Below are 15,612 nucleotides of genomic sequence, written 5' to 3' on the forward strand. Positions count from 1 at the left end.
AAGTGGGTCTTGAGATTGATTATACTTGTCTGTGGGTCCTAGAACGAAAAAGTTTGGGAACCCCTGCTATATAATATCTATGTTAGTACGACCGTGAGCGTGAAAGCTGGCGTACGCAAAGTTTTTGTGCGTACGCAAGATTGATACATGAGGCCCCAGTTCACTACGTTTGATGCTCAATTAGAAAATGACACCAAACATCATGTTCCTTTAGAAGAGGCTCTTTCAATGTTTACCGAATACAGTTTTGTGATTGTGACATTTTATTCAGGTTTATTTCATCTTATTCAGGACAAGGCTCTGAGACGTCACTGAATAAATACTCCCCTACTCCATGTGAGTATACTATGTTTTAAATGAAGTCAGCAATATGTTCATTTTAAGTTTAATTTTGGAAAATGTCTAGAAATTGAACCAAATGAATGTTTTATTGATTTAAGCCTCCACGCAAGATGAAAATTGAGTCTATGTAATGCATTAAATAAAAAAATCAAGACAACACATGGGAAAATGAGCATTTCGGGGAGTTTCCAAGATGATTCCTTGATTGCACGTGTTTTGATCAGCTCTGCATTCCCAAATACTTAAATTGACTTGTAACATTATTGCAAAGAAGACTTTGAAAGATGGCTAACTCTAATAACACAGTGATTTTTCGGACACAACAATGGGTGGATCTGAAAAAAGGAAAAGTGCTGGAAAGAAGGCTGGAAAGTCCAACCAAAGCGTAAATGCTAACACTGCTAGCAAAACTCGCAGCAGCACGCAGTGGCCGAAACTTTTATGAAGATCCCTTCCAGTGATCTGATTACTGACAACTTGCATGATTATCTTAGACAAGACTGATCTGGATGAATTTATACTGGTGGAGGAAGAATTTCCATCTCTCCCTGAAACTCCATGCAAGTCTCCATCCCCAAACAACATAGCACTGTAGACAGACACACTACGGTCATTCTCGCACAGATCTCAGAACTTTTCTGTGATAAAAAATGATACAAATTTAATTTGAAATTGGAATTTTTTGTTGTTTAAAGTATTGTAATGAACTGGCAAAAATTATGAAAATTGGTGAGGATAAAATTTTAGGTAAAATTTCCATCTTCTAACAAAGTAGAGGAAATTTCTGAAATGGACAAAACAGAACTAACTGAGCAGAAACATAAATTAGAGGAAATTTACAAAAGAGTGGCTGAAGATCTTTATAAGATCTCAAACAAAATGGCTTGAAGAGGGCGAGAAGAGCTCTGCCTATTTTTTAGACTTAAGAGGCATGCAAGCCAAAAATAATTATATTGAGCAATTGAATATTAATGGTGATATTGCTGAGGACCCCAAAATCATTGCACATTTTTGTTGAGTTTTATAGTTATCTTTACACCTCAAACAATCTACTACTGAGTTTTCAGAGTCCTTGCCCAACATAAAGCAGCTTAGCATTGAGGATTCTATATAAGCCCCTCTCAGATTAGAAGAAATTATTGATGCCATAAATTATTTGAAAAATAAGTCTCCAGGAATGGATGGTATAACTGCTGAATTTTATAAAGCATTTAGAAAGACCGTTGCTCCTTTTTTGTTCAAAGTTTTTATGGAGAGCCTTGAAAGAGCTTTGTAAAATCCGATTAGTTCAGCTTACTCAAAAAAAGCATGCAAACCGATTGCACTTAAAAAACTAAGTAACGTGAAATAGGAATAGTATGTAGTACTAACAAGTGAATGTCTAGTAGTGTACACTTACAAGAGAGTTCCAGTAACTTAAAACTAATTTGTATAGTATACTTGATCATTTACTTTAGATGTACTCATTTATGCTAGTTGTGTTAACTCTGATGTTTTCTGCACACAACTTGGAATTACTGAGTTTACTTTACTTCAAAAGCAATCCAGTTTACTTGTTAAAACCATGCAAACCGATTGCACTTAAAATAGCAAGTAAGCTTTACTCCAATAACTTAAGTGCTATCAATCATCTATTATATATCATTGAGAATACTTTCACAATTTTACAAAGATAACATTTACAACTGGACAAATAAATGTAAGGCAATTGATACAGTTCAAAGGTAAATTTATTGTATTTGTTTTCTAAACAACTGACACAGGGGTGGTCCACACAAGTTTGCATTGGGGTATACAATTTATATAAATAATCACTTTAGGTTTTTACATTTTTTGGGGAAAAAAAAACAAAAAACATTAACACTTTATAATAAGGTTTATTAGTTAACATTAGGAAGTGTATTAACTAACATGAACTAACCATGATAAATACATTTGTTACAGTATTTATTAATCTTTGTTAATGTTAGTTAATAAAAATACAGCTATTCATTGTTCATGTTAGTTTACAGTGCATTAACTAATGTTAACAAATACAACCTTTGATTTTAATAACGTATTAGTAAATGTTTATAAAATCTGAATAAAAATAAATATATTAGAGACCATACCCTGACTCTAACAGATTCTCAACAAACAGCTTTAACAATTCAATACATAACAATAACTCACTTTAATCAATAACACTTCGGAGACCAAACTTGGTATATAGAAGTGCAAAAAAAGTGGCTATACATTCATTAACGATGGAATAGTATTTCATCATTTAATGGAATAGTATTTCATCGTTTAAGCCTAAACGATGAAAAAGCAATGTCTCTGACACACATGTACATTAGAAATGAATACGCTGACAGATTCTTAAAGGGTTAGTTCACCCCAAAAATTTTATTCTGTCAGTAATTACTCACCCTCATGTTGTTCCATCCCCGTAAGACTTTCGTTCATCTTAGGAACACAAATGAAGATATTTTTGATCAAATCTGAGAGGTTTCTGTCCCTCCATAGACTGCAATGTCATTGCAACTTCCAAGGCCCAGAAAGGTAGTAAAGACATAGTTAAAATAGTCCATGTGACTACAGTACTTCAACCTTAATGTTATGAAGCAACAAGAATACTTTTTGTGCGCAAAAAACCCCCCAAATAACGACATTATTCAACAATCTCTTCTCTTCCACGCCATTCTCCTACGCTGTTAACGTAGTGTAAACGCCCAGTGCTTCTGGGTTCTACGTCAGATTGAGGCTTATTATTGGCTGACGCTGGTCATGTGTGATGCTGGCCAATAATAAGCCTATGTTCTGACATAGAACCCAGAAGCACTGGGATGTTTACACTACGTCAACAGCGTAGGAGAATGACGTGGAAGAGAAGAGATTGTTGAATAATGTTGTTATTTGGGGGTTTTTTTGCGCACAAAAAGTATTCTCGTCGCTTCATAATATTAAGGTTGAAGTACTGTATACTTCACATGGACTATTGTAACGATGTTTTTTTCTGGGCCTTGAAAGTTGCAATTTTAAATTAGCGACAGACGGTAAAAAAAAAAAAAACGTTCACACAAAAGTCGCATGCTTGATTACTCACCTTATTATTATTCCAAAAACGTAGCGAAGCTCCAGATAAAAATGTAGGTAGTCTGTCAAAGTCTTTCCACATCTGCAAAATGGGCGCCGGAAATTAAATACGCACAGAATCTATTGCGCATGCTCTCACAAGTGCCGCTTCTTCTTCTTTGTTTTTTCTGCACATTAGGCATGCTTTAATTCACTGCTGCCTCTCACTGGTTTAGTAACGTCATTGCATCCTTTGTTGCTACTTGCTTATTTCAAGTAAGCGTCACTCAAACGATTGAGTAACTTGTTATTTTCACCCTGCAATTGACTGTAACTCAACAAAACCTAGTAAGAAGTATGTATTTTATATTACTGAGTAAAGTTTACTAAGTATATGTGAGTCAGGAAAGCTATTGGATTTTACCAACCCTGATGTGTCAAGGACTTATCACCCTCAAAACCAAATAAAGATCCCATTTTAATTGATAGTTGGCAGCCAAATACGTTGCTAAATAATGATTATAAAATAATTGCTTTTATCAAAAAGACTGAAATGTGTTTTAAACAATCTGACTTGTTTAAAAAAGAAAAAAGGCGCATCTTCAGTAATACATAGCGTTATAATAACGTTTGGTTTTGGACATTTTACATAGATCTCTAATGATTGTTTTGGACTATTATAAAGATTTCGAGTTTTCCTTAGGAAAGCCCTTTAAAGGGAATTAAAAGGAATCAATACCAAAATGATAAGTCAGTTAGCCGATGACACTGCCTTGTTTCTGAAGGATGTCTCTCGAGTAGATATTGCATTAGAAACTCTTAAGCCCTTTTCCAAAGCCTCAGGTCTTTATCTTAATATCAATTAATGCGAGCTGCGTCCAGTTGGCAACTGCTTGGAGTCCTCAATTTGTAACATTTATGTAAGAGAAAGCATCACCTTTTTGGGGGTTAAATAATTTGATGATAAGTTAATAAGAGGTGCCCCTCCATTTTTTGCCTCAAAAGACATGCAAGGTTGAATCATTTGTTTCTGAGAGATCTGTCACTCAAGGGAAGAGTTCTTCTCACTAAACCTGAAGGCATTTCTCGCTTATCATTTACTGCTCAGTCACTTTATGTTGACAAACAAACATGTAAATTAAAGGGATAGTTCGCCCAAAAATGATATTTAAGCCATGATTTACTCACCCTCAAGCCGTTCGAGATGCATATGTCAATCTTTTTTCAGACGAACACATTTTCAGTTATTTTAGAAAATGTCTTAGATCTTTCAGTGGTTATAATGTGAAGCAATGGGGTCCAGCTGCTTCAAGTCCGAGAATGTGCATGCATCCTTCACAAAAATAATCCATCCGGCTCCAGGGGGATAAACGAAGGCCTTCTGAGGGTAATCCATGCGGTTTTGTCGTAAAAATATACATATTTAAAACTTTATAAACGAAAATAACTGGCTTCCGGTGGCGGTCGGTGCGCGTTCATGGAGATGGATGCTGGCGTATGACGTAGGACGTAGCGTAGGAAGCGTCGTGACGTAGAACGAACGTGACAGCGCAGCCAGAGAGCAGAGCAAAACAAAACTCTACGTTCGTTCTACGTCACGACGCTTCCTACGCTACGTCCTACGTCATACGCCAGCATATAACCACTGAAAGATCTAAGACATTTTCTAAAATAACTGAAAATGTGTTCGTCTGAAAAAAGATTGACATATGCATCTCGAACGGCTTGAGGGTGAGTAAATCATGGCTTAAATATCATTTTTGGGCGAACTATCCCTTAAAATCCGATTAGTTCAGCTTACTCAAAAAAAGCATGCAAACCGATTGCACTTAAAAAACTAAGTAACGTGAAATAGGAATAGTATGTAGTACTAACAAGTGCATTTCTAGTAGTGTACACTTACAAGAGAGTTCCAGTAACTTAAAACTAATTTGTATAGTATACTTGATTATTTACTTTAGATGTACTCATTTATGCTAGTTGTGTTAACTCTGATGTTTTCTGCATACAACTTGGAATTACTGAGTTTACTTTACTTCAAAAGCAATCCAGTTTACTTGTTAAAACCATGCAAACCGATTGCACTTAAAATAGCAAGTAAGCTTTACTCCAATAACTTAAGTGCTATCAATCATCTATTATATATCATTGAGAATACTTTCACAATTTTACAAAGATAACATTTACAACTGGACAAATAAATGTAAGGCAATGATACAGTTCAAAGGTACATTTATTGTATTTGTTTTCTAAACAACTGACACAGGGGTGGTCCACACAAGTTTGCATTGGGGTATACAATTTATGTAAATAGTCACTTTAGGTTTTTACATTTTTTGGGGGAAAAAAAACAAAAAACATTAACACTTTATAATAAGGTTTATTAGTTAACATTAGGTAGTGTATTAAATAACATGAACTAACCATGATAAATGCATTTGTTACAGTATTTATTAATCTTTGTAAATCTAAATACAGCTATTCATTGTTCATGTTAGTTTACAGTGCATTAACTAATGTTAACAAATACAACCTTTGATTTTAATAACGTATTAGTAAATGTATATAAAATCTGACTAAAAATAAATATATTAGAGACGATACCCTGACTCTAACAGATTCTCAACAAACAGCTTTAACAATTCAATACATAACAATGACTCACTTTAATCAATAACACTTCGGAGACCAAACTTGGTATATAGAAGTGCAAAAAAAGTGGCTACATTCATTAACGATGGAATAGTATTTCATCATTTAATGGAATAGTATTTCATCGTTTAAGCCTAAACGATGAAAAAGCAATGTCTCTGACACACATGTACATTAGAAATGAATACGCTGACAGATTCTTAAAGGGTTAGTTCACCCAAAAATGTTAATTCTGTCAGTAATTACTCACCCTCATGTTGTTCCAACCCCGTAAGACTTTTGTTAATCTTAGGAACACAAATGAAGATATTTTTGATGAAATCTGAGAGGTTTCTGTCCCTCCATAGACTGCAATGTCATTGCAACTTCCAAGGCCCAGAAAGGTAGTAAAGACATAGTTAAAATAGTCCATGTGACTACAGTACTTCAACCTTAATGTTATGAAGCAACAAGAATACTTTTTGTGCGCAAAAAAAGCCCCAAATAACGACATTATTCAACAATCTCTTCTCTTCCACGCCATTCTCCTACGCTGTAGTGTAAACGCCCAGTGCTTCTGGGTTCTACGTCAGATTGAGGCTTATTATTGGCTGACGCTGGTCATGTGTGATGCTGGCCAATAATAAGCCTACGTTCTGACAAAGAACCCAGAAGCACTGGGATGTTTACACTACGTCAACAGCGTAGGAGAATGACGTGAAAGAGAAGAGATTGTTGAATAATGTTGTTATTTGGGGGTTTTTTTGCGCACAAAAAGTATTCTTGTTGCTTCATAATATTAAGGTTGAAGTACTGTATACATGGACTATTGTAACGATGTTTTTTTCTGGGCCTTGAAAGTTGCAATGACGACGCAGTCATTTGGAGGTAGAAAGCTCTCAGATTTCATCAAAAATATCTTTATTTGTGTTTTGAAGATGAACGAAGGTCTTACGGGTTTTGAACGACATGAAGGTGAGTAATTACTGACAGAATTTTCATTTTTGGGTGAACTAACCCTTTAACTTGCTCATGAACTAATGGGCTGACAATTTTAAACAAGTGGCTTAGTTTCCATTTTATTTTTCTATCAACTAATCTAATTCCACTGTCATAAACAAATGTAATCTAATGCCAAACATCATCAATCTTGCACATTTGATTAATCAACAGGAGATTGTTCAGAGATTGCAGTTTTGGTGAGAGTTTGTTCTGTCTCAAAGCAAGCATCAATTTCTGAATGAAGTTAAAAGTATTTTTCATGTCTTTTGGGTAATCCAAATTTAAAGCATAAGACAGACCAAAATAGATGCAAATTGCCTGAGGCAGGTTCTGCAGATTATCCATTACAATACCTCTCTCAACAATGATGGCAGTAGACACTGGGCAAAGGTAGAGTTTATTTAGAGAGGGAAGTTGTTCTTCATCAATGACAGTCAGCACCCCAACAGATAGTTGTGCCCAGGCTTCATCAACATCACATACCTGAATGAAACCAAACAATAAAAATATTACAACAGAGAAAAGTGAAAAGGCATGATTTATCAATTATAAATTAAAATTGTATCATTTAAAAATGATTTATGGTGAATGGCTGTATATTTTAATGATGGATAGATGCACTTTTATCATGGATGGATGCATTTTGATGGACTTGAAAAAATATACGGCCATTCACTGCCATTATAAAGCTTGGATGAGACAGGACATTTTCTAATATAACTCTGATTGTATTTGTCTGAAAGAAGAATGCTATATACACCTAGGATTACTTGAGGGTGGGTAAATCATGGGATAATTTTAACTTTTGGGTGAACTATCCCTTTAAGTATGCAAGGTATTGAATTAAAACTACAGTAAAAATAATTTTGTTAGAAAATTATAAGAAAGCCATTGAAGTCCATTATATGGAGAAAAATACTGGAATGTTTTCCTCAAAAACCTTAATTTCTTTTCGACTGAAGAAAGAAAGACATGGACATCTTGGATGACATGGGGGTGAGTAAATTATCAGGAAATGTTTTTTTGAAAGTTAACTAATCCTTTAAGATTACAGTCCACAGTTAAAGAGTTTATCAACAAAACCCCACAACACTTTAGACAACAGCTAGATTGATTGTAAGCAAAATCATGATCAACTCAGAATAATAATTAAAAAAATTAAGGCTGCAGTAAACTCACCCCTGTATTAATTTGCTGCATAAGCTCATCTAATTTCTCTCCAATGCTTCTTGAAGACTTGAAGATTGTGACAAAGCATGGTGTGTAGCGATCCACAGCACCATAAAAGTTACTCTGCAGTCTGCAGATCTGTGGGGACTATCCTGTTAAACTCTGCAAACACCTAAAACACAGGCAAAAAAAAGAAAAAGAAAAAAGGCATGGGACAGTGTGGAAATCTTTCAATGAACAATTATTTTTGATTTTTCTGATCTTTATAAAAAATATCTTTCAATGCATGGTCAGGCCAACAGGCCATTTCTAAAGCCAAACCTAAACAGAATGTGGTTTCTCATGGTGGAAAAGGGTATGAATAAGTACTTACTTGTCTCTCTGTAAAAAGAGCTGACCACTGCTCCATCTGCATCCACAATTTCACGTCTTCGCATTGAGAAGGTCTGGTCCATCTTTGATGCAGTGATAAAGCAGTTGAGTTCGAGTAAAAAAATAAAATAAAAAATAAAAATCACTTTACAGTGCTTGCATTACAATCTGAATTTACTCAATTTAAAAAATAATAGTTTAATGCTGTTGTGAAATCACAAATACTGTCAAAAAGCATCACATACTTCATCTCTGCATAAGCTGCAGGTTACCTTTAACTGTAGACGTGCACCATTTCACCAGATTTGGAACCTTAATAATGTATAAACCAATGCCAACAGAGGAGAATGCATCAGTGAAAATGGTAAAGTAGAAAACCATAATTCTTACATTTGGAAAAAATAAATCGCTTTTCAGGCATTCCAGGAACTGTTATGGTACCTGATAGTTTTATGCGCAAAAAAAACTATTTTAATTATCTAATTATTATTTTAAAATTATCTAAATTATTTGGTAACGTTAGACATTAAGGAAATCAGTAAAAATTAGCGACAGACAGTAAAAAAAAAAAAACATTCACACAAAAGTCGCATGCTTGATTACTCACCTTATTATTATTCCAAAAACGTAGCGAAGCTCCAGATAAAAATGTAGGTAGTCTGTCAATAGCTGTGTCCCAATGTGAAGACTGCATCCTTCGAAGGCTGCGGACTTCAAACGATGCAGCCTATGCGTCCTCCGAACGACACAACATGTAGCCTTCGTAGGATTTCCTAATTGTGCAGCCAGGTGTTCCCGATTACCGCTCCAGGCGCCAAGCAACGGTGCGAGAGTATGCTGCCATCCTGACAATTCATTTGATATAATTAAGTAAACAGCTATGGAGCCAGAATTGGCTATTGTCATTTTTATGTTTTATATTTTACTGGAGGACCAGGTCATGTAGGCCTACTTTCGGCTTAGCCGAAGATTCAAATGTTCATTTATATCTTACCTTGATGCGATTTTGTAGGCTAGTGTATTCTTTTTATGCACATAAATGGACCATGGTAAATATATTTACACAGGTTTTCAACCCTATTTGAATATAAAACGTACTCGGTTACTAACGTAACCTCGGTTCTCTCTAGAAGAGGGAACGAGTACTTGCGTAAGAATATCTTACGCTAGGGGAAAACCTCTTTTCCTCGAGATATTGAAGCCAAAAATTATCCTTAATTTTGTAATAATGTAAAACGCATTGCAGCAGCATGCAGACATGGGCGAGACAGCTCGCGCGCCCATTGGCTGCTCTGCGGCAACTGCACCAGCCTATCGATGGAGGCTCCTCATGACGTCATAACCAATGAGGGCGCTTCGCGCCCAATACGTCATGTCCCGCCGAAATCGGGTGGGGCCAGGGCTATAAATACGGCCCAGAGAGGCTGGTTTGGTCAGTTTTTTCATCGCAGAAGCGAATCAGAACATGACGCATGCACGGCAAGATACGCAAGTACTCGTTCCCTCTTCTAGAGAGAACCGAGGTTACGTTAGTAACCGAGTACGTTCTCTTACGAGAGGTCTCTCGTACTTGCGTAAGAATATCTTACGCTAGGGGAACACAATGTAAAACGCCGTGCGTGCTTGAGACATAACACTAACGTCCCAAGGGCAGGTGCCCGGGGCTCATACAGTGCTTAATCACAAGGGACTCACAGAGAATCCGGGAAGAGGGGCTAGGATAGCATCATTCCTGTAATATTGAGCTCTGATAAGAGCATATTATATCAAGTGTTCCACACAGCCAGGGCGAACTCAGCCTGGACTGGTAAATATGGGGGACTAACGTATTGCCCACAGAAGTATATAGGCGATCAGTGATCGCCGCTCTAGCAGTTTCAGCATCCCGAGCCGATAGCATCGGGCGGGCAATACTGAAAAATTAAACCGAGAGCAACCTAGCTTGCAAAGCGGGAACCTCGAGGTTATAAAACCTTATAAATGTAGACGGGGAGGCCCAGCCTGCCGCCATACAGATATCTTGCAAGGCAATCCCACTGGACCAAGCCCACGACGAGGCCATGCCTCTTGTGGAGTGCGCTTTGACACCTATCGGGCATTGCAGGCCCTTGGATGTGTAAGCTAACGCTATAGCATCAACTATCCATCTGGATAGACTCTGTTTTGACGCAGCTAGTCCCTTAGAACGTCCGCTGAACAAAACAAAGAGCTGCTCCGTCTGTCTGAAAACAGATGAGCGAGACACATAGGCTCTTAACGCCCTGACCGGGCAAAGGAAGCCTGCGTCCCCTTCCTCTTCGGATACCGGCAGGGCCGACAGTGAGATAACCTGTGCCCTAAACGGTGTGTTGAGGGATTTAGGAACATATCCGTGCTTTGGTTTGAGTATGACTCTCGAGTCATTCGGCCCAAACTCCATACACGTCGCGCTTACTGAGAGCGCTTGCAAATCCCCTATGCGCTTCACTGAAGCGAGAGCCAGAAGAAACACTGTTTTGAAAGACAAGAGTTTCAGATCTATTGACTGTATTGGCTCGAATGGGGCACCTTTCATGGCTTCCAGAACCGTGGAAAGGTCCCAAACGGGAACTGAGGGTGGTCTGGGAGGGTTCAGCCTCTTAGCTCCTCTAAGGAAGCGAATGACCAGATCGTTCCTTCCTAATGACTGGCCAAGCGGTGGTTCAGCGAACGCTGCTATGGCCGCCACATAAACTTTGAGCGTGGATGGGGTTCTGCCCTTATCCAGAAGCTCTTGTAAAAAGGAGAGAACCTCCGGCACCCCACAGCGTGAGGGTGAAGTGCCACTCGCTGTACACCAGCTAGTGAACACAGACCATTTTGAGGAATAGAGCCACCTTGTAGATGGAGCTCTAGCCTGCGTGATCGTGTTTAACACTCCCGCTGGGAGGTTAACGGGTACCCGTTGATGGCCCACACATGTAGGGACCAAAGCTCCGGGCGAGGATGCCAGATCGAGCCGTTCGCCTGCGAGAGGAGATCCCTCCTCACCGGTATCGGCCACGGGGCGGTACTCGTCAGCTGCATCAGGACTGAAAACCAGACTTGGTTTGTCCAAAAAGGGGCGACGAGTAGCACTGGGCATCCGCTCTCCCTGATTCGCTCTAACACCTGGGGTAGGAGCGTGACAGGGGGAAACGCATAGAGCGGGCAGCGGGGCCAGACGTGAGCCAGCGCATCCCTGCTCTTGGAGAAGAATTCCTGACAATGAGCGTTCTCTTGAGACGCAAATAGGTCTATTTCCGCTCTGCCAAATGTCCTCCATAGCATTTTGACTGTCTGTGGATGTAAAGACCATTCCCCTGTCGGCAGATTGTTTCTGGACAGTCTGTCTGGTCCCACATTCAGATGGCCGGGCACATGCGCTGCCCTGAGCGAGCGCAGATTGTGCTGAGCCCAGACCAGGAGGCGATCCGTCAGCCTGTGAAGGATTCTGGATCTGATACCTCCTTGGTGATTTATATAAGCCACCACTGACATGTTGTCCGAACGGACTAAGACGTGGTGTCTTTTTATATGGGGACAAAAACGCCTCAGCGCGTTGTCGACTGCCATCATTTCCAGGCAGTTTATATGCAGAAGCTTTTCCCGTTCTGACCACTGGCCGAATAACGGTCTGCCCTCGAGCAGCGCTCCCCATCCCGAGGTTGAGGCGTCCGTGGACACCACCTTCACACTCGAGGAAGTCCCCAGGCTTACACCTGACCGGTACCAGTCGGTCACTGTCCAAGGTTTCAGAGCTGCGACGCATTTCTGATCGACCTTGATGCGCGCGAGACCGGAGGTCCAAGCTCTGCGCGGCGCGCGCGCTTTCAGCCAGTACTGCAGCGGGCGCATGCGAAGCAGACCCAGCTGAAGCACTGAGGATGCTGAAGCCATGAGACCCAGCATCCTTTGAAATTTTTTGAACGGGACCAAAGCGCCGTGGCGAAAAATCTCTGTCATGCGCTGAATGCTTAGTCTGCGCTGCGGCGACAGCTGTGCTGTCATAGACAGCGAGTCCAGATCTGTGCCCAGAAAAGATATTTTCTGACTGGGAGACAGCGAACTCTTCGCCCAATTGACTGTGAGACCTAGATTCTCGAGGTGATCGAGTAATATGGTCCTGTGTTCTATGAGCTCCGACTGTGATCGAGCTAGAACCAGCCAATCGTCCAAATAATTCAGCACTCGTATGCCTCGGAGCCTGAGGGGTGCGAGCGCTGCATCCATGCACATCGTGAATACGCGAGGTGCTAGGGAAAGGCCAAATGGAAGGACTGTGTACTGATATGCCTGGCCCTCGAAGGCGAATCTCAAAAATCGCCTGTGACGTGACGCTATTTGTATTTGAAAATAGGCGTCTTTCAGATCTATCGACATGAACCAGTCCCCTTGGCAAATTTGCGAGAGGATTTTCCTGGTCGTGAGCATTCTGAACCGTCGTTTCAGAAGTGCTTTGTTTAGTCGTCTTAGATCTAGAATGGGTCTGAGACCCCCGTCTTTCTTGGGTACCAGAAAATATCTGCTGTACATGCCCCCTTCGCTCTGAGTTTGTGATAAGGGTTCTATAGCCCCTTTTCTCAGTAACTTCGCTATTTCGGCTCGAAGTAGGTGTGCTACTTCCTTTTTCACCGTAGTTTCGATTCGCGCCGCTTTGCGTTGCGGGCGTCGACCAAACTGTAGCGAATAGCCTCTTTCTATAATGCTCAGCACCCACTTCGATACCCCGGGGAGCTCTGCCCACGCTTTCGCGTGAGTGGCTAGGGGTTGAATGATATCTGGGCTCTGATCGCGGCCAAGTGGCGCGCGGAGAGCAACAGTGTGCTGTAACATGAGCGCAGCGTTTGCAGCGTGCGAGACTGGGGGCGCGCTGATCACAGCGGGCAGCCTGCCCGCGCTCAGTTCTCCTGCAGCTGTGTGCTGAGAGAGAGCGAGCGTGGTGAGCCCCGTGGGGTTTAATATGTCTGTGAGCGAATGCGGGCGCGGGACAACGGGCCCATGCATAACGCTGAGAACACCGTCTGTTTGTGCAGACTGTATGTGCGTTGGTTTCGTTTTTACAGAAACCGTGAGACATGTAGCGTGTAGTGTTTGCGGGCACTGGGACGTGGGCACAATCACTACATTTGGTGCACAACCGACATAAGTCGATTTTATTTGTGCGGGCCGTGTGTGGCGGGCCGTGTCTGTGTGTAGGAATGGGCACTGGGCAGTGGGCATTTTTACTACACTCATAACACCATCGGCCGTGGCCGGAATACCAGAAAATACACTCTTTTTGGGATTTATCTGGGTCGCCGTAAAAACGGCGTTTGTGTGCAGGCAAGCGGGCTGTACTGCCGACTTGTTTACTGCTGAATAAGCTGGAACAGTCGCAATTATTGGAACTGAACGAGCGAAAATCTTTGGTGGAAATCCGGCCGCAGCGGGACTTGAACACCGTCGCTTCCGTAAACTGGCTAGGAAGACTTAGAGGCCTCGGGCTTTAACTCAACCTTCGGCCGTGGCCCACGCGGCGGGGGGCGGCGGCCGGCGGAGCGAGAGCGCGGTCTCTGATCCCTGGTCTGTCGGCGCTGTGGGGCGGCGGCAGCTGAGGGTTGCGGCTGGGAGCTGCGAGCAGACGGCTGTTTTGAGCGACCTGCTGCGGAGCTCGAGCGCTTGGGCAGGAAATGTTTCATGGCCTGCGATGTCTTTTGAACTTCGGCGAATCTGTCTGCGAAGTCTTTGACAGAGGATCCGAAGAGGCCAGCGGGGGAGACGGGGGCGTCGAGAAACGCGGAGCGCTCCGAGTCCGGCATCTCCGAGAGCGTAAGCCATAAGTGTCTCTCAGCCACGGTGAGAGAAGCCATATTCCGCCCCATGGCCTGCGCGGCGGACTTTGTGGCGCGAAGGGCGAGATCCGTCGCGCTCCTTAAATCCGTAAGGTTCACAGCTTCCGGTCCGTCCTCGTCCATTTTGCGGAGAAGGTTGGCCTGGAAGATCTGGAGTATGGCCATAGAATGAAGCGCCGAGACAGCCTGCCCGGCGGCGGTATAAGCGCGACCATGCAGTGACGAGGTGGCGCGGCAGGCTTTTGATGGCAGCGCCGTCTTAGCACGCCGTCCAGCAGAGGGCGGGCAAAGATGGGCGGCTACCGCTTCCTCGACGGGAGGGAGAGAGTGGTATCCTTTGTCCTTAGCACCGTCGACTACGGAGAATGCTGCGGACACGGGAGCACGCACTCTGGCTGAAAAGGGAGCGCTCCAAGACTTAGCTACCTCTTCGTGAAGCTCAGGAAGGAAAGGGGCTGGTCTTGAAGGCTGAGAAGCGCGGTCCCTTTGAAGAAAACAGCCGTCCAGGCGGTTAAGTGCAGGCTGCTGGGGCGTCGACCACTCAAGGCCGAGGCTCTCGACGGCCTGCTCGAGCAGACGCATAAGCTCCGCCTCGATGCTGGCTCTTTTCCCCGAGGAGCGGTGAGAGGGTGGTGCGAGGTCCGCGGAGCTCGACCAATCCTCACTGCCCGAAAGGAGAGAGCAACTGTCGTCCTCCAATCGCACAGCTTCTTCATAGTCCCCCATGGCGGATGCGGCGGCAGACGGCGGCCGCTGACCGGCGGTGAGAGACTGAGGTGAAGCAGGCGGCGAAGCTAGCGGGCGCACCGGCGAGCTTTCGCGGGATGGAGGAGGTTCAGGGACCCGTTGAGCGCGGCGCTTTTTACGGCGCGGCAGCTCGGCGGGTGAAGGCGCGGGCGCAGCTTCACGAAAAAATGCCCGGCGAGTCCGCAGAGTCACCATAGGCATAAGATCGCAATGAGGGCAGCCGCCCTCGGCGAGCGCGATGGCTGCGTGATCCTCACCCAGGCAGGAAACACAGATGACATGGTGGTCCCCGTCGCTGAGTGGAGCTCGGCATGAGCCGCAGGATGAACGAGGCATCTTGAAAAAGACGCTCGTGCTCTTTTAGAGGAGATAAGTGTGAGTGTCGCAGCGGCGAACACACACACAGCAATAAAAGGATATGTACGCCGGAAAGCGTTAGCAGGAATGGCGACTGAAGGCG

At 42.7% G+C, this 15,612-nt stretch overlaps 2 protein-coding genes and 1 long non-coding RNA gene across 4 annotated transcripts in view; 1 reads left to right on the top strand and 2 right to left on the bottom strand.

Moving 5' to 3' along the window:
• Positions 1-2,172, top strand: part of LOC309512468 (class I histocompatibility antigen, Gogo-C*0202 alpha chain-like) — a 117,696-nt gene extending 115,524 nt beyond the window's left edge. Inside the window, exons 6-7 of the mRNA XM_082188080.1 lie at positions 292-336; positions 441-2,172. Of these exons, the coding sequence (XP_082044206.1) occupies positions 292-336; positions 441-463 (68 nt within the window). The 3' untranslated portion in view covers positions 464-2,172. The remainder of the gene's footprint in view (positions 1-291; positions 337-440) is intronic.
• A 4,754-nt stretch (positions 2,173-6,926) lies between these two features.
• On the bottom strand, positions 6,927-9,024 carry LOC309512470. 2 transcript variants are annotated; one of them, XR_014211041.1, is made up of 4 exons: positions 8,847-9,024; positions 8,576-8,657; positions 8,212-8,374; positions 6,927-7,515 (listed from the first exon to the last, which is right to left on the bottom strand). It is a non-coding gene; the product is annotated as an uncharacterized lncRNA (long non-coding RNA). The 2 variants fall into 2 exon arrangements; XR_014211042.1 differs by having other exon boundaries at positions 8,576-9,024.
• Positions 9,025-10,047: 1,023 nt separating this feature from the next.
• LOC309513413 (uncharacterized protein) lies at positions 10,048-14,488 on the bottom strand. The gene is made up of 2 exons (XM_082189204.1): positions 13,163-14,488; positions 10,048-12,886 (listed from the first exon to the last, which is right to left on the bottom strand). Exons 1-2 carry the CDS (start codon positions 13,649-13,651, stop codon positions 10,496-10,498), a joined length of 2,880 nt encoding a protein of 959 aa, XP_082045330.1. The 5' UTR covers positions 13,652-14,488; the 3' UTR covers positions 10,048-10,495.
• Between the last annotated feature and the right edge of the window lie 1,124 nt (positions 14,489-15,612).

The sequence above is a fragment of the Leuciscus leuciscus genome, assembly GCF_965113295.1.
Source record: "Leuciscus leuciscus genome assembly, chromosome: 13".
Classification (NCBI taxonomy): Eukaryota; Metazoa; Chordata; class Actinopteri; order Cypriniformes; family Leuciscidae; genus Leuciscus; species Leuciscus leuciscus.